The 22,380-nt window shown below is 40.6% G+C and overlaps 1 protein-coding gene across 1 annotated transcript; it reads right to left on the reverse strand.

The window, feature by feature from the left end:
* Window positions 1–265: 265 nt before the first annotated feature.
* Window positions 266–21,998, reverse strand: LOC130681777 (uncharacterized). Its single transcript, XM_057495349.1, has 4 exons — window positions 21,990–21,998; window positions 20,141–20,448; window positions 15,277–15,452; window positions 266–407 (listed from the first exon to the last, which is right to left on the reverse strand). Exons 1-4 carry the CDS (start codon window positions 21,996–21,998, stop codon window positions 283–285), a joined length of 618 nt encoding a protein of 205 aa, XP_057351332.1. The 3' UTR covers window positions 266–282.
* Between the last annotated feature and the right edge of the window lie 382 nt (window positions 21,999–22,380).

Below are 22,380 nucleotides of genomic sequence, written 5' to 3' on the forward strand. Positions count from 1 at the left end.
CAAAAACTACACCCAGTGTTGCCTGCCTTATGGCAGTTGGATCAAGTCCTTTACAAAAACAAAAAATAAACCAACAGCAACAAAACAGCCCATTCATGTCAACCACACCAATAGTTTCTTGTTAATTCTTGGCCACTGGAGTCAGTTTTATGATGAGCAATGTAAGGCTGGTAACCTTTAAATTATTTGGTTGATGTGGAAAATTGGTAATGTAACATTGTTTCTAGATCTTTTTCATTGCCTTTTTATTCTGATACTAGGTTAATCACTTTGAAACTATAGTTACGCTGTAACATTTAGCATGGCTTCACACCAGGTTAGTGTAGCCAATGAGGAAGAAATTCCCATGATGACAGCAGTTGTCCTAGTGTGACAGCTGTATTGCTCAGAGCTTTTTCGTCTTACACCTAGAATAGAAAACAAGGGGAGAGATGTGACAAACAGGTGGTTTTCAGTTACACATATGTTGCTTACATCTAATGTTTGACAGTTCAATTTAAGTATCAGTGATGGGAATTTTAAAAGATTTAAAACAAATATGCAAAAATTTGCTATGCCAGAATGCTTGGGACATAATAGATGACTGTATTTGGTGTGCTTGTTTTGTTTCTTTGGTAGAGCTTATTAGGTGAATCTTCTAAAACTTTCCTTCTGCTGGATCCCAGTGAAGTGGAAGTCATCAGAATCCCACAGTACTCGGAGTCCCACTGCACCAAGATGTCTGGCCGAGTTTCTGCTCGGTCACAGTTTTACTTGAAAGCAAGAATTGTTCTAGCTCCTTTTCCATTATTTCCAAATATTAACATTTGAAGCAGGGTCTAATTAAAAAGGAAGCTACTGGTTAGTTAATATAATTGAAGTACCATAATTTCAGAATAAACATTTAATTAAAGATAAGGGACTCAGTCAATACTGTATTTAAAAGAATTGGTAACTTGAATGTGTGTAATTTTTGGAACCTGTCTAAAAACCAAATACCCCTGCCAACAGATACAGTCCACCCTATTCTATTTAAATATTTTGCTGTTTTATTTTATAGAAATTATTTTGCTGAATTCACAAATAGAATTTGATTTAAGAAGAACTTTTTGTGCTGTGGTGTGTTTTTGGTTTTTGGTTTTGGTTACTTTTTTGTCCTTTTTCTTTTTTTAAAGGACTGCATATTAAAATTAATTCTGTGCATAGCATGCCTAGGCATGACACTGAATTCAGGAGTTCAGTCACACTGAGCTTTTGTGCACAGAAAGATAGGACATTTGGCCCTTTACTAAAGATTAAAAGAGGATGTTGACACTGTAAAAGTTTCCTAACATAATCAATCTTGTACTTTTTGTATGTTTTTTATATACATGTATATTTAATGAGCACAAGCTTGGTTGTATTTTTTACAATTCAGTTAACAGGAAAATGCTTTATCAAAAAGGCTATAGTTGGAACTGAACAAAGCAGAAACAAAATTGAGAATTGGCATTATTTTGTGATTAAAAGGGGCAGGTATTTAAGATAAAGCTTGGGGTATCTTATTTGCAGTACTCTACAGTCAGTCTATGCTTCTAGTTTCCTGTCACATTAGGAAATTTTGACACCAGATAGATCCTGTTTTTTAGCCTTAAGTATATTACATCTGAATTTAAGTTGGAGCAAAAGTCGTACACACTATTTGCAGTTCCAGTTGGAAATTTTAATTTAAAAGTTGCTCAATTCCAAGCTTCCTTAACAATAAGCAAAATAGGTTTACTTTATTTGGGCAAGTTGCTATTACATGTCACCATCTGAGAGGTTTTTTTTTTTTTCTGTTGTGTGTTTCCTGCTCCTTACAAAAGTATATAGTGTACTTAATTTAAAAACTGTAGTGACTTCCTAGACATGAAAAACTTGACATTTCAACAGGCTGTGAACTTTTCTCCTCATGGGGAAATCATCCCACCTCCGTCGCTTTGAATTTACATCTCCCCTTGTGCCAGGTGAGGGCTTCGGAATCGTTCTCCCCTCCATTGGTGGGGAGTGGTCTGTGTTGTGACCAGATGAGGGAAAGTGAACGTAGAGAGTTATTTTTGTTTGTGCAAATTATTTTCTATACTTAACTCTAAGCAAGCATTAATGTATAACCAGAAATTTTAAGACGCATGTTATTGTAAGAGCAACATAGTGGTGATCTTGAGGTCTTTTTCTGAACATAAACGGCACATTTTAAACTTAAAGTCTTCAAAGTGCCTAAAGATTATTTAATTCCCCCTCAACTGATTTCTTGAGCCATATATATATTTCCTACTTTAAATGTTTGTTGTGGAATCAATAGTCTTCCTTTCAAAGAAGTAGCCCAGAATTCTAAATGGCATGAGTACTTTATAGAAGAAGATAGTGGAATCTGTTAACATAAAAACTGAAGATATTTTCGTTAACAAATCTGTGTGAAAAAGGGCCTTGCCCTGTTGGAGCTAAGTATTTCCGTGCACAACTTGGTAAAAACCACATTGCTGCTGTTTCTAAGCCCTCCAACCAAATTTTCATGTTCAGCATTGTAGAGGCAGAAATAAGAACATAATCATGTTTTGGGGTTTTTGTTTTTTGTTGACTTTTCAGTGGTAATTTCCCAACCTTGTCTGTTAGCTGGTATGTATTCAAATTTAGAATTATTAAAATGTTTTCTATTTTTTTCATGATTAACTTTTATTAGTGAATGATAAATTTAATCCTGTAGTAGTTAAAGGGAGGAGCCTTTTTTATTTGAATTACTTTTGTATATGAAAGCAACAGCTGTGAATATTCAGATGACTACTACAAAATAGTTCCTTTCAGTTTTTTCTGTTTTTTTTCCAGCTTATGTTCCCCCATGAGCTCTTACTTCGCTGCATTTTGTGGTTAATTTGGTGGCTACATCCTGCCTTATTTAGAATTATAACTGGATTAGGAACATTGCCTGTTCGTTGTAAGTGCCCAATTCTGGTCTCCAGTTTGAAGGTAGTACATAACTGCCTAGAGTAAAACAGCACTCCCTGTCCCCCAGCTTTTGTTTAACCAAGAAAAAACATTCAGTACTGGTTTCATAGTAGGGCTCAACCAAAATTGGTCCTGCACCAACATGCGTGTTCAGTGTTTGCAAGTAAGGTTTGGGGTTGTGATAAATCACTACAGAAGTGCTTAAATGTATTAAGAACTTGGTGCCGATTGTATTTTTAACAATTACTTCACGTTTGCAGAAATGTAGCACTTTTCATCCAAATTTATAGGCATAAGATAGAAGGGGGGAAGGTGTACCATGTTTTAAACTTGCAAATGAGTGAAATTTTTTTAATTTTGAAATCCAGATTCCCAAAAGAATACTTCATCACCCAGATCACACACTTCTCAGCCTTTTACAAGCCAACAGACTGGATTGTCCACAGTTCCTGAGATTTAGCACATATACAAAAATAAAACTTTATAAATTAAATTTCGGTTTTCCCTTTCATTCATTTAAACGATTTCTAAATGGAAGGTAAATTATAGGTGTAATAGATGTGAAGGGAACTTAAAAAGGGAGATGCTTACAAATAGGGGAATTGGGTCCTCATTTTGTATATCCAAAATATATCCACATGTGAGCAGTTCAAAGATGAAGCTGCAATCTAAATTCTGGCTGAACCAGTTCACTTGTAAAACCAAGATTCTGCAAACACTGGTGTTTCAAAGTTCATTCAATCAGAAGTAAAGCAGGTTTTATGTTGTAAGGGAAAGCTATAAAATTCAGGTACTTTTCTAGCAAATTCTATCTGCTGTGCATCTTAGTATCTGAAAGGTATTTATTTGTTGCCCTGTACCATAGAAATGAAACTTTGTAGAAACCTGCTGGTGCTTCCCTAAAGCTGGGTTAACCACAGGGACTACTGCTAAATAAAGACACTGATTTCACCAGGTTTTACATATTTTTTAAAAGGATCAAAAGACTAACATTAAACTAGTGTGTGAAAGTTTGGAAAACACCAATTGGATTAAACTTTGAATTTTAACTGCAAACTTAGATTATTTTGAGCCACTTCATTGTAATCAGTTAACTTACAGGTAGGCAAAAAGTTGACAGAATTTTGTGTGCCTTGGAGTTTAAAGTTGGGGCTACAGAGATTTTAATAACTCATTTTCTCAGGAGATGGAAAGTCTGAAGGGAAATGCTCCTAAACCACACTAAAAAATTTTGACTCCATGAAACAGATTTCAGCCCCATATAAAAATCAGTAGATTTTAAGTATCTAAATGTTTTAAAACTCCAAAATAGGAATGCTTTTAGCTGTCATCTGAAAACTAGAGGTTCATCAACATGTGCTCCCTCAGCATTAGGATAGTGCATTTCGTCAGAGACCCAAGGTGGACCAGGAAGGAAAATGGCTGACTTGGAGGGATATTAAAATGTAGGGAATCCCACTTGGCAGTAGTCTCCGGGTCATGGTAAATACCTTCTTTTTTATATCTGGAAATAAGAGTGTTGTGGTGGGTTTCCCTCACACTGCTTGTTTTTTCATTTAATCTAGTGAAATACAGAAACCCCATCTTTAGGTGTAATTAGTAATAAAGTGACCAACTTAAAATTTTATGAAGAGAACTTGGTGGAACTGAACCTTTGAGGAGTCATCAAATATTAACGGCTTGATGACCTATGAAAGCAGTCCTCTTGAGAGTTGTGTGTCACGGCACCAGCTTTGTTCGCACGTACACAGTAAGATACCAAGCGGACTCAGGCTGCACCAGTGTTCTCCAAGTGCCCTGGCCTCAGTTTTTGCCCAGTAAAGCACTAATGTTAGCGAAGGAGTGCCGCAATTGGCTTACCCGCCTTTCCCACTACCCCACTCCCTCCCCAAGGGCGCCTAGTGGGGCCACCTTGCAAGATCGTAATTCAGTTTTACAGATGTAAAAATATTCAAAACGGGTACGTTGGACACTGGAAAGAATTCTTCCATTGAGTCCTTTGGAGTGATTCACTTGCAGGAGGATTAGAAATGTATTCGTACAGCGTTGCTGACCTGCTATTGTCACGTTAATTCTTCCCCACCTTTAAAACACCCGGTTTACCTTTGGAATAAAGTAGATAATTTGGGGTCTGAAATGTGGTGTTTTAGGTGGGAGCAGAGCGAAGCATTTGTAGCAGGGAGGTTCAAATCTCTAACGCTTCGGACCTGCTAAATCCTGCCTGCACGGCGGCGGCTGTTGGCCAGAGGCAGCATTTGCAGGGAGCCACGGAAAAAATAGGTCAGCCCTTAGGGCTCGGTGTGTGCTGCGGAAAAGCCCTTCGTAATCCATTTCCTTAGGTCTCGGTGGGTTTAGGATGTGTCCCTGGCCGTTTTTGATGTAATACAGAGTGTGCTGTTTGTTGGGTGAATAAGTTAACAGTTTTTTCAGTCTGTTTAAAACCTGATGTACATGGTGACTGATTAAATTTGGTGAGTACCTTCCCTTCCTGAAAATATTACTCAGCAGTACTAGGCCTTAGTTCTTTGAGCCATCTACTTTAAGAATGTATAATGCATTTAATATAAATCCTTTCTAGGCAAAACAAGCCTTTTGCAGACTCCCAAGAGGCTGTGTAAAATGTATCTTCCTTAGAAAGTCCGACTTAGTCAAAGAGTAAAACCATGAATGTAACTTCAAGAGATGTAAAAGCTAACACTACTAAGTCAGTTTTAAATAAATCCCAAGCTCCTAGGATGTAGTTAGCCTCCCTATTGCCCCAAGCTTGAGATTTTTAATTAAAAAACAAAAACTCAGATATGCACTCAGTATGAATAGATTTGCCTTTATAATAGCCACCGAGGCTTGGTCTAGTAGTTGTCTCCAGGAACGTTAAGTTCTAGATAAACTGGATGCTGAGCTACTGTTCAGCACTTAACACAGCACTCAACACTTGAGAAATTCACTTATTACACTGAGGTTAGCAGATACTCCATTCTTACAGGGAAAAGAATCCAACATACTGTTTTGGAAGGAGTGCGTTCTGGAGAAGCATGTAGTGTTGAAAGAACTTACCACTCATGATAAAATACCAACAGCTACAGGATATCCCTCTCATTCTGTTTTTGTCTCCAGAAAAGCACAGTGTAAAGTAACCGAAAGCAACACATATTTTCAGGTGCTTTGAGCAGAAATAATTTATCAATTTGCACTTCACATTTGTGATGGGCAATAGTCATTACAAAATCAGTGTGAGGCTGAAATGTGTAATAATTTTTATCATAGGGAAGCAGGTTTGACTCTAGAAGGTTTACATTGAAATGATTTTTTTTGTTAATGTCAAGAATGAACTGAAAATACAAGGCTAGAACCAAAGACAATAATATCATACTTGGATCTCCTAGTAAATATTGAAGTTTGGCGTTAGGTTGACTTAAAAGCAGTTGTTAAAACTTGGCCTTCTAGAGGAGGGAATACTCCCAAACTCATTCTATGAAGCCAACATCACCCTAATACCAAAACCAGGCAAAGACCCCACCAAAAAAGAAAATTACAGACCAATATCCCTGATGAATGTAGATGCAAAAATACTCAATAAAATATTAGCAAACTGAATTCAAAAATATATCAAAAGGATCATACACCATGACCAAGTGGGATTCATCCCAGGGATGCAAGGATGGTACAACATTCGAAAATCCATCAACATCATCCACCACATCAACAAAAAGAAAGACAAAAACCACATGATCATCTCCATAGATGCTGAAAAAGCATTTGACAAAATTCAACATACATTCATGATAAAACTCTCAGCAAAATGGGTATACAGGGCAAGTACCTCAACATAATAAAGGCCATATATGATAAACCCACAGCCAACATTATACTGAACAGCAAGAAGCTGAAAGCTTTTCCTCTGAGATCGGGAACTAGACAGGGATGCCCACTCTCCCCACTGTTATTTAACATAGTACTGGAGGTCCTAGCCACGGCAATTAGACAAAACAAAGAAATACAAGGAATCCAGATTGGTGAAGAAGAAGTTAAACTGTCACTATTTGCAGATGACATGATATTGTACATAAAAAACCCTAAAGATTCCACTCCAAAACTACTAGAACTGATATTGGAATACAGCAAAGATGCAGGATACAAAATTAACACACAAATCTGTGGCTTTCCTATATACTAACAATGAACCAATAGAAAGAGAAATCAGGAAAACAATTCCATTCACAATTGCATCAAAAAGAATAAAATACCTAGGAATAAACCTAACCAAAGAAGTGAAAGACCTATACCCTGAAAACTACACGTCACTCTTAAGAGAAATTAAAGGGGACACTAACAAATGGAAACTCATCCCATGCTCGTGCCTAGGAAGAATTAATATCGTCAAAATGGCCATCCTGCCCAAAGCAATATACAGATTTGGTGCAATCCCTATCAAATTACCAGCAACATTCTTCAATGAACTGGAACAAATAATTCAAAAATTCATATGGAAACACCAAAGACCCCGAATAGCCAAAGCAATCCTGAGAAAGAAGAATAAAGTGGGGGGATCTCACTCCCCAACTTCAAGCTCTACTACAAAGCCATAGTAATAAAGACAATTTGGTACTGGCACAAGAACAGAGCCACAGACCAGTGGAACAGACTAGAGAATCCAGACATTAACCCAGACATATATGGTCAATTAATATTTGATAAAGGAGCCATGGACATACAGTGGCGAAATGACAGTCTCTTCAACAGATGGTGCTGGCAAAACTGGACAGCTACATGTAGGAGAATGAAACTGGACCATTGTCTAACCCCATATACAAAAGTAAATTCAAAATGGATCAAAGACCTGAATGTAAGTCATGAAACCATAAAACTCTTTGAAAAAAACATAGGCAAAAACCTCTTAGACATAAACATGAGTGACCTCTTCTTGAACATATCTCCCTGGGCAAGGAAAACAACAGCAAAAATGAACAAGTGGGACTATATTAAGCTGAAAAGCTTCTGTACAGCAAAAGACACCATCAATAGAACAAAAAGGTACCCTACAGTATGGGAGAATATATTTGTAAATGACAGATCTGATAAAGGCTTGACGTCCAAAATATATAAAGAGCTCACCCACCTCAACAAACAAAAAACAAATAATCCAATTAAAAAATGGGCAGAGGAACTGAACAGTTCTTCAAAAAAGAAATACAGATGGCCAACAGACACATGAAAAGATGCTCCACATCGCTAATTATCAGAGAAATGCAAATTAAAACCACAATGAGGTATCACCTCACACCAGTAAGGATGGCTGCCATCCAAAAGACAAACAACAACAAATGTTGGAGAGGTTGTGGAGAAAGGGGAACCCTCCTACACTGCTGGTGGGAATGTAAATTAGTTCAACCATTGCGGAAAGCAGTATGGAGGTTCCTCAAAATGCTCAAAATAGACTTTGCATTTGACCCAGGAATTCCACTCCTAGGAATTCACCCTAAGAATGCAGCCCTCAAGTTTGAAAAAGACAGATGCACCCCTATGTTTATCGCAGCACTATTTACAATAGCCAAGAATTGGAAGCAACCTAAGTGTCCATCAGTAGATGAATGGAGAAAGAAGATGTGGTACATATACACAATGGAATACTACTCAGCCATAAGAAGAAAACAAATCCTACCATTTGCAACAACATGGATGGAGCTAGAGGGTATTATGCTCAGTGAAATAAGCCAAGCGGAGAAAGAGAAATACCAAATGATTTCACTCATCTGTGGAGTATAAGAACAAAGGAAAAACTGAAGGAACAAAACAGCAGCAGAATCACAGAACCCAAGAATGGACTAACAGTTACCAAAGGGAAAGGGACTGGGGAGGATGGGTGGGTAGGGAGGGATAAGCAGGGGGGAGAAGAAAGGGGGTTTTATGATTAGCATGCGTAATGGGGGGAGTGGGAGAAAGGGGAGGGCTGTGCAACACAGAGAAGACAAGTAGTAATTCTACAACATTTTGCTATGCTGATGGACAGTGACTGTAAAGGGGTTTGTGGGGGGGACCTGGTATAGGGGAGAGCCTAGTAAACATAATATTCTTCATGTAATTGTAAATTAATGATAACAAAAAAAAAGAAAGAAAAGGGGGATTACTCCCTGATAGGATAAAATGAACTGTAAATCAATGATTAAAGCATGTTTTAAATATCCTTAATTTTGATCATTTAAAGAGTGTCAGATGATCAGCTATGGAAGTACATTTTTCTGATAATATTCCTTTCTCTTAAAAAAAAAAAAAGCAGTTCCTGTGTGGTGATCTCCAATAAGTTCTTCACAATGATATAAAGGGCATATCAAAGTGTGGGCAAAGGGTTTGTTTGTGTTTATACAGAGGATCAAAGTCTAATTTGGCTACCCAGAAAACGAATTAAGATACGATATGAAGAACTTCCAACATCAACATTCTCTGGAAGAGTCATTCCAGAAGATGAACATCAAAAAACTTCAACAAAGATCCTGGCGCTGTTGCAGTTGTAGCTGCATTCATCCCACCGGTTCCTGGACTTGCCACTGGAATGAAGGAGATATCTAAGCTGGCCTGTGCATACAGTAAAACAACAAATTTGACTGGATCTATACTGTCAAACTCAACCAAGAATTAGGAGAAGTGCAAGATGCAGCGCTCCAAAATCTTGCGACTACGGACTATCTACTGTTAAAAGAACATATGGGATGTGAACAGTTCCCAGGAATGTGTTGTTTTAATTTGTCTGATTTTTCTCAAACTATTCAAATTCAGTTAGACAATATCCATCATATCATTGGTAAGTTTTCACAAATGCCTAGGGTGCCTAACTGGTTTTCTTGGTTTCACTGGAGATGGCTGGTAATTGTAGGTCTGCTTTGGTTATGTAGCTGTATTCCTATTATGTTAATGTGTGTGCGCAATTTAATTAGTTTAAAACCTATACATGCTTAAGTTACTCTACAAGAAGATATGTCAAAGAAATAATCAATCTTCCCATGTTTTCTTCCGCCTGCTACTTCTATAGCTTTTCTTCTTCCTTCCTAATTACAACCCTTAAGTAGAATTCGTGCCTCATAATGAAATTACCGAGTATCATAATTCTTCCAAGTGGTAAAGATACCTCAAGACAAATGCTGGGCATAAAAGCCACAGGGCATAAATCTGCAAAGAAGTAAAAAGCTAACCTTTTCAAACAATATTGCTTCTCTCTCGTTTACCAACTTTACATTTCCCTGTATGGCCCCGGAAGATGACTGGTTAGCCAGAGATGGGTAAGATTCCTCAAGGGAGGAACAACCTAAAACAGGCACAGTCGCAGGGGGGCCATCAGGTGAGAAATTGGGGATCAACAGAGGTGAGGCTTAGAACCTCACCCCCCCTGTTCTGAGAGAAATCTTCTGCATACGTGGATGTTTTGTTGCCCTGGTCTAGCTTGGATTAACACATAGTCTACAGGCACACACCTGATCATCTACATTTGCCCTCTTACAGCACTAAACTATGTTTTCTACCTTTATCTTGCATCTACCTACCACTTCAGCATTTTATTAAAAATAATAATAGTAACAATAATAAGGGAGAAATGTTGGATTCACATATAAATCAAGTATAAAAATCAAACCAATATTCATATTTGACCTGATTGTTTATAGTTCATAATGCATGATCAAAACCGAAAGTTTCTGTGATGACTGCCCTTGCACTGTTCACCATGTAAGAACTTATTCACTATGTAAGAATTTGTTCACCATCTAAGAATTTGTTCATTATGCTTCAGAAGATTGGAGACTGTTGAGAACTAGGCTTGGGGTTGATTAATGATTGTGCATTGAGTCCCCTATACAGAATATTCTTGTTGTTAACAACCATTTGATCAATAAATATGAGAGATGCCCTCTCAAAAAAAAAAGCAAGATGTTGATTAGATTTTTAAAAAAGTTTTAAATAAAGAAAATGTGATTGTATAAAAAAAAAATTTTAAACACTTCTACTCCTTAACTGAACAATCACACTCTTGGGAATTTATCCCATGGAAATAAAACCATCAGTACATAGGAACAAGTATACAAGGATACTCTGTGTAGTATTAGTTATTTGCAAAGATGCTGGAAACAGAGTGAATGCCCATAAGTGAGTAAATGGTGACACAGCCACACAATTGAATATTATGCAGTCTTTAAAAAGAGTGAGAGCTGTATCAATGGTCTTGGAAGGATTTTCATGAAGTATTGTAGAGTAAGAATAGCAAGATGCAGAAAAGAATGAATAATATGGTCCTGTTTTTGTAAAACTAACAACAAAATATTTTTGTGTGTGTGTATGTATACAATTGCAGGAGTGTTGAAACAAAAGGGATGAATGCAAATTGGGTTAGAGATGTGGGTTACCTGGTTGGGGAGAGGAGAGGGAAAGCCAAGTTAAAAAAAAAAAGACTGGTTTTTAAAAAGTTTGGAAGTTACATTATACTTATGTATTTAGGTAAAATTGTTTATGCTGTTATGTGAAAACAATACATTTAAAGAGAATAAAACAGGAAAAAAAAACGGCCTTCTAAAGTTGGCTGGTGAATACGGGGAAAAAAATAAGGTTTTTTGTGTGTTCTGAATTTGTTTGTAATCTTAAATCCGAAGTGTAGTGTTACATTTTGTGTCTAGATTAAAAGAGGAAATACAGCTGCCTGGAATAATATATCATTCCACACTTTAAATTATAGTATACATCCATTGGTGTAGTTCTCTGCCATGTGTTTAGTGTGAGCTTCCACTGAGGAACAGCTTCTGTTACAAATTTGATGGAGTGGGGCGGGAGGTGGACCTGTAACTTAGAAAACCAAAATATGCCTTTTTACTTTTCCTAGCTCCAATTTGAAAATCCGTATGCTGACAAATTATACTCACACATTTCTGGTAACTCAGATGAGAGATTTCTTATAGCCTCTTCTTGGAGGGAGAAGGAAAATTGCTAATGTTCTCAAACAACACAGGTCCATCTGGAGAAGAAAATGGCAACTCATAGTTTCAAGTGGCAGCAGAATGTACCCTGACCCAGCACCTATCAGTGCAGTTTCCTCAGCAGCTTTAATGTGTGGATGTCATGGGCCCCAGTGGTGACTTTAGTACAACCCCAAACAGAAGAGGCAGACCTGTGAGCTCTGTGTTCTTGCTCAAACAGCAATGCCTCTAACTAATAAAGCAGTCTGACTTTGAAGATAGTTCTTAAGTTTGATCTCAACTCTGAGTGTTTCCCCTGATTCAAAAATAAAAAGCTTGTTCATTCACATCACACCCTACCATGGTAATTTTGATCAAAGATGCACCTCCTTTATTATAAAGCTTTCTGAAATGGTCTGAATTTAAACTGCAAATTGTTAGCACTAGGGTGGGAATTTTTCTCATCTGCATTTCACCTTGGTCTTTGTTAACGTCCTCAGGAGTTGATTTTGCTGTAAGTTATTGAGGAATAATACTTCATACTGTGAACCTGTTATGGGCACTGAAGAAATGGAGGACTGTAAAGAAAGGGGGGGAGAGGGCCATGGTCCAAATGAAGCACAGGGTCCACGTGTGCACTGCTCACTCAGACTCCAGTTCTCTGGATGATGCCTTAAACTGCACTCTGTCCCAGTTGCTCTCTTGATTTGAATTTAGGAGATTGGGTCCCAACCTGGTCTCTGGAAAGCTCTGGTCTCTAGTCACTAAGTGCACAGTCATTAATTGCATATTAAATCATTTGGATTTGGCCTGAAGAAATGCTAGTGTCAGGCATGTCCTTGCTGAGGATTTTCAGATATATGCAAGGCCTTTTTTAAGAAAAGCCAGCTTTCTTTACAGTCGATGCAACTTTAATGGTTAAAGAAAGGCAACCAATAAAATCTCTCAGCTTAGAACCAAGTGATAAATCACAGATTGCCCATAAACAAGATCTTACGTTGAGCCTTGTTACCTGGATAGGCTGATAACAACTCAAACTGGTCTGTTTGTATTGTTAGCTTTTAGTTGCTTGCTCATACTTTATTCTTTAATATCGTATTCAGATTTTGAACACATGCATTTAAGGAATATTATTTTGTCCAACTTTGGCCACTTTTCTTTGTTAGAATTAATATTCATTGAAAACGCTTGAACTCTCTGCTGTTCTAATGCTCCCATAGACTTCCCCTTTTCTAATATTACAAAGCTAAGGAAACAGCAAGGGCTGCAGTGGCCCTTAAGAAAGGCCTGGAGCCAGACAAAAGAGCTGGGACACTTTCCACAGGTACCAGCAGGTCACTAGGTTGCCAGCTCTACTCTCAGAACAAGCCTTTCCACATCAGTGAAGCTGTAAGCAAGTCATAGGATAGGAGTTTACATTGATAAGACAGGAATCTTCTCAATTTTGGTTCTTCACTGAAATGTCTGTATGACACTGTTGGACATGTGATAGATGTCCCAGGAATATGTAGGTTTGATGCTGGAACATGACAGGTGTCCTAGAAACACCTGATGATTTTGGCTGAGTTGGATCAAGAACCTGCCCAGTCTCAAGTGGGCACCCTCACTGGTACACCATTTGGAAATCAGGCTAGAGATCCCTTTACAACCTGGAATTCTCCCCTGTTACAAGATAGATCTTAAATTTTAAACAAAGAAAAGCACATCCCCGGCGTAGATGTCATGATGGAAGCACGCCACAAAATAGCCTCAATAGAAAGCCACAGATGGTCATAAAATTTTCCTGGTTTTTAATTATTGGTTTTAGCTACCTGGTACCAAGCTGCTGTTAGGTAGCAAAGAGGAGTATTTAACTTCACTTCCTTGCTTCGCTGCTCACTATTTGATGGAGGATGGGGGTAATGGCAAAAAAATAATATTAAATAAGAAGCAAGAACTAAATTTGGGAACTTCAGGTGTGCATCTGGGTCGCCCCAGGAATGACTGTGGGCATGTAAACGTAAGTACTCACATGGTGGGCTTAACTCATTACCTTGAAAACATACACAATCCTTTTGAGTGGACATGAGAGAAGAAACAGCTAAAAATGAGGACAATCAGAAGGAAATCTTATGTACAGTTCTATAATGTCCAATCCCACTGTGGAAAAGATACTATTGCCAAGTTGAACTGCCCTAAGGCGGGCGGAATTAAAGCTCCAGGTTGTCTGAGAAGGAAACTCCATTTATAATGAAATGCCATTTACAGATTGTGTGGTAAGCTATGAAACTTTAAAACTTTAGCTTTAAAACTACACAAGGATCCTAGTCTAAGGGTTGTCAAATGAGTTTTGACCCAGTTTCCACTTACAGAGACTTAAAAAGAAAACCTTTTTGTTATTCTTACAGTAATGATTGATGCTAGATTAAAAGAACTGAAGCTCCACATGGACAGATACACAGCCAGGTTTTTAAGTTTGTGAGTTAACAGGGTTTTTGGCATTGCACAGGGTGAATTATAATGACTTTCGCAAGGCAGCGATGCTTCAAAGCTGGTCCAAGGGCTGGCACTGGACTGGCTGCATGAGGAACATCTGGGGAACTTTCTCAAAAACCCAATTCAGGAACCCACATGCAAAAAGACATATGCACCCCTATATTTATTGCAGCACTATTTACAATAGCCAAGAAATGGAAGCAACCTAAGGGTCCATCAGTAGATGAATGGATAAAGAAGATGTGGCACATATACACAATGGAATACTATTCAGCCATAAGAAAGAAAGAAATCCTACCATTTGCAACAACATGGATGGAGCTAGAGGGTATTTCACTGGAGCTCCGTGAAATAAGCCAGGCGGAGAAAGATAAGTACCAAATGATTCTCCTCATTTGTGCAGCATAACAACAAAGCAAAACTGAAGGAACAAAACAGCAGCACACTCACAGACTCCAAGAAGGGACTAGCGATTACCAAAGGGAAGGGGTGAGGGAGAGTGGGCGGAGAGGTAGGGAGAAGTGGAGTAAGGGGCATTATGATTAGCACACATAATATAGGTAGGTCATGGGAAGGCAGTACAGCACGGGGAAGACAAGTAGTGACTCTATAGCATCTTACTAAGCTGATGGACAGTGACTGCAATGGGGGGGGGGCACTTGATAATACCGGTGAATGTTGTAATCAATGTTGCTCATGTGAAACCTTCATAAGATTGTATATAAATGATACCTTAATTAAAAAGAAAAGAAAAAAGAGCAGGGGTCGGGGATTTGCCAAACTTTAAAACTGTAAGAGAAATATACAAATAAAACACCCATGTACCTATAACCCAGAACTGGCATCTTTGCTTCAAGTGTTATTCTCAGTAAAAGAAATCAGGTCGTCCAATAAAGTACCATTTCACCTGTCCTCGCTCCCATTCTCTTACCCGGCTTCGGACGCCACCACGGTGGTGAGCAGCGTGATCCTCCTAGCACAGCTTGTGACAGTGCCCAGCATCGCGGATGGACGGCCAGGTCCAGATGCCGCAGCCGTGCTAGGCTGGGGCTTTCGCAGGGAGAACTGGAAATCGTGTTTCTCCAGAGAAGGACCAGGAGTATCTTACTTAAAAGTCCAAGGAAAAAGAAAAGTAACCGGTAAATTCAGAAACATCAATAATGTATTGTGTGAGCAAAACAACCATAGCAGTATTTTCTAGGCAAAGGTGTGAAAGTGCAAAGGAACTGACAGTATTTCTCCAGAAGTGGTCGTGCGGTGCTGGGTTACAAATGATGTTCTCCTTCACAGACCTGGCATATGATATTTCCCACGTTATTTATGGAAACAGGATTTCTAGTCATCTGCTTTTTCTCACCTGCACTTGGAGTCTTATGAGCAAGGAGAGGACTGTTTCTGTGTGTGTTGAATTTTCCTTTTTAGAAAACGAAAATACGGAACCTAGAAAGTAGGGGGCTTTAATTCTACCCAAGACAATTCCTCTAGCTTTGTCTGAAATCCCCGTGGCCCATGGACACGCAGTACTCCCCGAACAAATAATGAAAAATGAAACAGCACTTTAAGCCATCTGTTCGAGTTGGTGCATTTTGCCTCTGGTGTTTATAAACCTGATCCAAAAAAAAGCAAAAACAAAGCCCAGAGTTTAGCAAAAAGCATGGTTGGGAGAGCAACCATTTCAGAAAGAAACACAATTTAACTTATTTTTATCCAAGATGTTCTGGTAAAGTGTGATTTGCTTCAGAGCAACAAAAGTAGTGTGTGCTGGAATTGCTGAGGCACCTCTCCTTTTTGAAGAAGAGCAAAGAAAGTGTGGGGGTATCACAACTTTGGGGGTTGTGTCTGTGTGTTTAACTTTGGCTTTGTTGCTGAAATTAGCAGTAAGAATCTTCTGGAACATCTGCTTCACTATTCACCAAGTGATTCTTGGTGGTGCTTGGGGGATGAAGTAGCTTTGCTCTGGGCTCCCTTAAGGACCTCGTGGGAAGCCCAGGCTCCCGTGAACAGCAGCTGTTTTGAGCATTGACCTTTACACGTACACCGGAGAAGCCATCTGAGTTGCCAGCTACAATTACAGCTTGCAAGGTAACAACAAGCAGAATTCTTTTTTTTTTTTAAGGTATCATTGATATACAATCTTATGAAGGTTTCACATGAGCAACACTAAAGTAGAATTCTTAATAAGTTGGTTTCCTGTGTTGGATCAAAACAAGTCTAACTGATTAGAGGAGGAGAAATGAAGCCTACTGCTGGTAAACGGTTTTGTGCCTTCTATTTATCTGTACCTTCAGCCTGTGAACTCATTTCAGGGTAAAAATTCAGAAAACTGCCACTATGTGACTAGTTGTCAACGATGCCAGACATTACCATTTTAGTAACTGGAAAACAGCACCCTTTTCTCATTAGCATAAATCTAGATTGCCAAAGCATTCCACCCTGAAAGAAAATACATTTTTGCCCCCATGGGACTCAAAATGATTTTCATTTGGAATGAAAATAAACGCAGCCCACAAGCATCATTTTTCCCCTAAATTGGTTCCTGTAGGGGAAAAACAAAAGTTGCTTATCAAGAATGCAGAGACTTCTAGAAGCTACAAAGGGTTCTGGTATGAGCACCATGATTTTTCATGAGCCAAAGACCCCAAGAATGCTTGATGAAGAAAACTGGGGTGTCCCGGGGGGATGGGCTGATGTAGGTCAAAGGGTGCAAATTTTCAGTTATCAGAAGAATAAGGTTTGAGGACCTACTGGACAGCATGTTGACTATAGTCAATAACATGGTATTGTAGCCCTGAAAGTTGCTGAGAGTGGATCTCAAGCATTCTCAACACAATAAAAAAAACGGAAACTGGGAAGAATTGAGGAAGGAGCCGTGAGGGAGGGGCGCAGGGAGGGGGTTTCTAAACTCCAGGCTGGTCAAAATGAGGCAGAATGAGAGAAAATGGGACAACACTGTAAGATTTTCCTAAAACTGAACTTGCACCATTTGAAAGATTGTCCTCAGCAGCTGCAATGGGGTTGGGGTGGGAGCTTGATAATATGGGTGAATGTAGTAACCACAATGTTGCTCATGTGAAACCTTCATAAGATTGTATATCAATGATACCTTAATAAAAAAAAACAAAAGACTGTCCTGAGATCACAGGATCTTTGTATCTTCTGGAATTCAAATGTCCAGCCTTATATGAGAGTGATAGTAGTGGATTGTTGTTGTTTTTCTTATTGCTCCAACTTGGCACAACACAAAGCTGGCAAACAAATGTTGGTCCCCTTTAAAAAAGAAAAAGTGCAACCCGGCAGAGTGAGAACTCCTCCAGGCCACCTAGGGTTAGCGAATGCTGCACCCCACCACGGTGAGAGCAGACATGGCTGCCACACTCACTGCAACAACCCCCTTGGAGTCTAGCAAAAGGCAGGGTGGGACAGAGAGGACAAAGGCGGGTTTTTCTGTCACTAGAGGACTTGACAAGTCAAAGGACCCCATGCCATCAAAATCCTACCTCCACATAGTTTGTCCACTGACCCACAGCCTGGGGAGGATTCTCTGCACGTGGATTTGGGGAGAGATCTGAGATTTAGGGACTTAAAGGGGAAATTGGCTACCGTTTCTAGAATCGGGGATCACAGTTTGCCCATCTCCCTTGGCAAAGAAGGACTACCTGGGTCTGCTTGTCCAGGTGGGGCCTCCAAAGGCGCTTCCCTCCCCCCAGCCCACATATCACAGTCCTCTCTCTTCTTGCTTCCTATCAAGGCCTGGGCAGACTGGCCCCGCTGAGGGGACATGGTCCCTGGCAATCTCCCCTCCCCATTTTCCTGGCCACGGCCTGTATGTCCATGTTGTCCCACTCTCCAACCATTTGCACAAGCTGTCATCCAAGACAGTAAGTAAAGATGAAAATATGCAGGATCATATTTTTTAACTGTCATCTTTGTCCCCTAGGACCTCCACCTTGGATCCAGCGTTTCTGAGTGTCCCTGGCTGATCCACCCTCTCATCATGGCAGTAGCCAGACAAGACTTGTTCTCTGCCTTAGGGATGAAGTAGCAGGAAAGAAAGAAAAAGTTGCTACTTCTGGTATCTGAGTTGCAAAGCCCCAACCCCTGAGAGGAAATCAAGTAACTCCAGGCAGACCCTCTTGTCCAAGGTAGCGCAGGGGTGAGTCTGAGCCCCTCCCCCACCCCCCACCTCCGCACAAAGGCTCCCTGGGCTGAAATGGCAGGGATGTACACAGGTGCCGGAAGACCTGCTCACACCCCAGCATTAACAGAGAGCACTGGACCAAGAGGAGCCCCAGATGAAGGCAAGACCAGATGGAAATGTTTATGTGTCTACTCACAATCACCAAAAGGTGAAAACAGCCCAACTGTACATGAATGGATGAGTGGATAAACAAATCGCAGTCTATCCACACAATGGAATATTATTTGGCCATAAAATGGGATAAAAGTTCATGCAGAGACAGAGATGAGCTTTGGAAATACGCTGAGTGTGAGAAGCCAGACACAAAGACCACATGTAGTAGGATTCCATCTATGTGAAATGTCCAGAATAGGCACATCCATAGGGATGGAAACTAGATTAGTGATGGTCTGCTGACAGATGGTAACTACACTCATCACGGTGAGCACTTAAATAAAATTGATGAATCACTAAGTTGTTGATCTGAAACCAAAATAATATGGTATATAAACTATTTCAATAAAAAGAAAAAAAGTTATATAATATATATCAACTATACTTCAATTTTAAAAAATAAAAAACAAATTAATAAAAAGTTTTTTAAAAAAAATAAAGATTAGTGGTTGCCATGGGCTGGCAGAGGGGGATAGGGAGTGACTGCTTATGGGTACTAGTTTCCTTTGGGTGATGAGAATGTTCTGGAACCAGATACAGTTGCGACTATACTAAATGTTACTCAGTTGTCCACATTAAGATGGTTAAAATAGTGACTTTTATGTTATGCTTCTTTCACCACACACACAAAAAAAATGCCTTCCCTGCTTGTGGCTCCAAGGATCTCTGGCACACACGCAGCCCCTCCTGCCAGGGCACACAGGTTCCACGCTCTATCTCCTGTACCTTCTGTATTTGGCCAACCCTCGTGCCACTTACATACCTCCAAGTCAATCAGTAGCTATTTAAATTGGGCGCTGCACTAGACCACAAAGAAACTGAGACGCAGACCCGTCCACAAAGGGCCAGGCCCACGGCCTCCCTCCCACAACCTGAACCCGGGCAATCTGGACAGTTCGGCTGTGGGGACTGACAATCGTCATATTCATCACAATGACTTTCTCACCTAAATCCTTCGCTTTTGCCTCCTCCCCTCCTCCTCTCCTCACCCTCCTCCCCAGGCATGGGAAGGGAGCGCACGACAGACGCCCAGGGCTCCCTGCGGGCGGAGACAATTCCCTCGCTGAAAATAGGAGCTATTCCCGCCGCTCCCTAACCGAAGCCAGCCGCCCTCTAAAGGGGCAGCACCACAGGGGAGTGGAATCCTCCTCGGGTGCACAGCCTGACCTCCAAACGGGGACTCTGCGCACCCCAAAATATCAGGCCACCCAATTCCGTGCGGTACCGCCAACCCAGATCCTCCCGGACCGGTGCAGGTAGAGCCGCCGCCCTGCAGCCTGCTCCCAGCTCTCGGCCCAGCCCCAGCCCAGGCTCCTGAGCGCCCCCTCCCGGCCCAGCACCCCCAATCAAGAGCAGGAGTGTCTGTGCGCTTCAGCGGCCAGAAGGGGCGGGGGCGGGGAGGCCCCCCACCAGAGCCCAGCAGGAGGCACGGCCCTTTGCCCACCGTGACTCGTGGGTAATGAAAACTCTTCTGGGCCCCGGAAACGGCTCCACGAACTTCAACGGAGAAGCCGGCTCGCTTGCTGAGGCTCCTGGCTCATCGCGAGCATTCGTTCCAAACCCAGAGGGGTCTGCGCGAGGCTCTGTCCGGTTTACCTGTTTGCTGCCGGGGGCGTGGACTTTCCGCGTGGAGCACGATCGCGCAAAGCAGCGAAAGTCCCCGAGGGCGAGTCCAGCTGCGAGCTGACGCAGACCCCTCGGCAGTTCCTCGCGCGCGGCCGCCCAGGCGCCGGGATGGGGGTGTGGTGCCCTCTACAGGCCGCGGGGTGTCACGACCTGTGACCCGACCGGCACTAGGGGGCTCCCTCGCCGAGAGGTGCGGCACCAAGGTGGGCAGAGAGGGAAGCGGTTTGCTCAAGGTCACAAGGAGGCACAGAAGCAAGCCTTCCGGAGTCGGCCCTTTGGTATTCCACTGCCGCTTGTTAATTTAAAGAAAGAAAATGAAAACCCCTCACACACTCATGCCCTCACAAAACTGATGAACCTTAAATGTCAGGGCACCTCGTTTGCAGATGACCCTTGGCGAGGCCCCAGAAATGTATTCACATGGCCATATATATTCCTACAATTTCCAGAAGTGAACTGTCTCAACTGTACTTGGTTAAGATTCCTCTCATCCTGCTCTCTCTGTCACACTTCCCCTGTGGTCCTGGGGAGGCTGAGGATCTTTGGGGGCTGGCAATGGGGAAGTTGAGTCAGGGTACTTTCAATGTGACTTTAATGAGATCTGTTTACATATATAGTTATTACTGGCCATCCTGGGGTAGGAATGACTTCCAGGAATAATCCCACTGCCCACCTGGCATGACACTGAGCACTACAGCAGCTGGGATGTGGGAGGACGAAGAGAAATAAGGTTTGAAATGTACAATGCCTGGAAGCTCGTTTGTGGAAAATTCTTCCAATTATCAAATGCCTAAACTTGTGAGCAGATTCAAACAGGTTTCTCCTCCTAGGGATATCATCAATAATACAGGAAATGTAATTGCAAACTCCCTATAAAATGAAATTATTTTTCAAGTATGTCCATATGTAACCAGTAGAAACAATCCTGGCATGGAGCAGTACATAGTATAAAAAAAAATTCAGATTATAACCAAAAGAGAAAGATAAAATTTGAATAGAGGTAATGTATGGGCTCTTGGATTATCTAATAATATACTTAATGAAAAGAAGTGAAGTATGTCAATGCACTGGGAAAAAGATCTAAATTTCTTGCTGATTTGACCAAAACATTAATATTGACAGGTCAGATAAAGATAAATTTCATAATACAGTAGGACCTCTACAAGGTCAGTGTTGGATGCTGAGGTCAGGTTGGCTGATAAGTATTGCCACTTTGAAGTATTTAAGACTGGTCCCTGAAAATGAAGCCTTGATATGCCCTGAAAATGGACAGCTTTTATACAAAAGAGACTCAGTAGAGGTCTCCCCAAACTTGACAGCAGTCCTACAGATGTGTACAGCATTACTAATAACGTGTGGAGCTGAAAGTTTTCTAAACTAGAAATAATGGAAGTCAAATTTTTGCACCAGCCATGCAAGAGGAAAAACAGAATGGATGGTCCTTCTATCCATTTGCTAGAAAATGTCACAAAATTGTTGTCATATAAAAAGTCAATGAAAATGTCTGCAGCCAAAAATTGTTGGGGGGTGGCGGGAAATGTTGGAGGGGTCTGTCAGGCAGTTAACAAAACCTTATGTCAGTTTTCTGAATTACATGAGATATGAGGTATTTTTTGGCTTTTAAAATGTATTGTTTTATCTTTCTGATTCTAAATAACATTCCTTACCTGTCTCATTCTCAATGCATAATGTTCCGCTCCTTTTTTTCCATGGGTCCCCCAAATCATATAGTCAAAAAAACCACGAAAGCTGGAACCTCCACATGCACACGCCCCCAGGTGCACCCACCAAAAACTACAGGTTCACTTCCCTAGACACAAGACCCCTTCCCTAGAGACATTTGTGTGCTTCGGAATAGCTCTTTATCAGTAAGAAGGTACAGGGGAACGTAAGTCCAACATCAGACTTCTCCAGAAAATTCAGAGAATCACAAAATTACCACAGATTTATTAAAAGCTAGATACAATAAGAATTATTTTTACTAATTAAGCTAATTTTACTAGTTAAACTAGTTGTGCTAATCAAGCTAATTTTCTTGTTGGTTCCCCTGATGGCTTC

Source organism: Manis pentadactyla, chromosome X (assembly GCF_030020395.1).
Source record: "Manis pentadactyla isolate mManPen7 chromosome X, mManPen7.hap1, whole genome shotgun sequence".
NCBI classification, from domain to species: Eukaryota; Metazoa; Chordata; class Mammalia; order Pholidota; family Manidae; genus Manis; species Manis pentadactyla.

Coding starts and splice junctions, on each gene's coding strand:
- LOC130681777 (XM_057495349.1), bottom strand. Junction 15,453..20,140: donor TTCATTACCCACGAGTCACG/GTGGGCAAAGGG, acceptor TGGACTTTTAAG/TAAGATACTCCTGGTCCTTC. Junction 408..15,276: donor GTGGTGGCGTCCGAAGCCGG/GTAAGAGAATGG, acceptor TTTCTATTCTAG/GTGTAAGACGAAAAAGCTCT.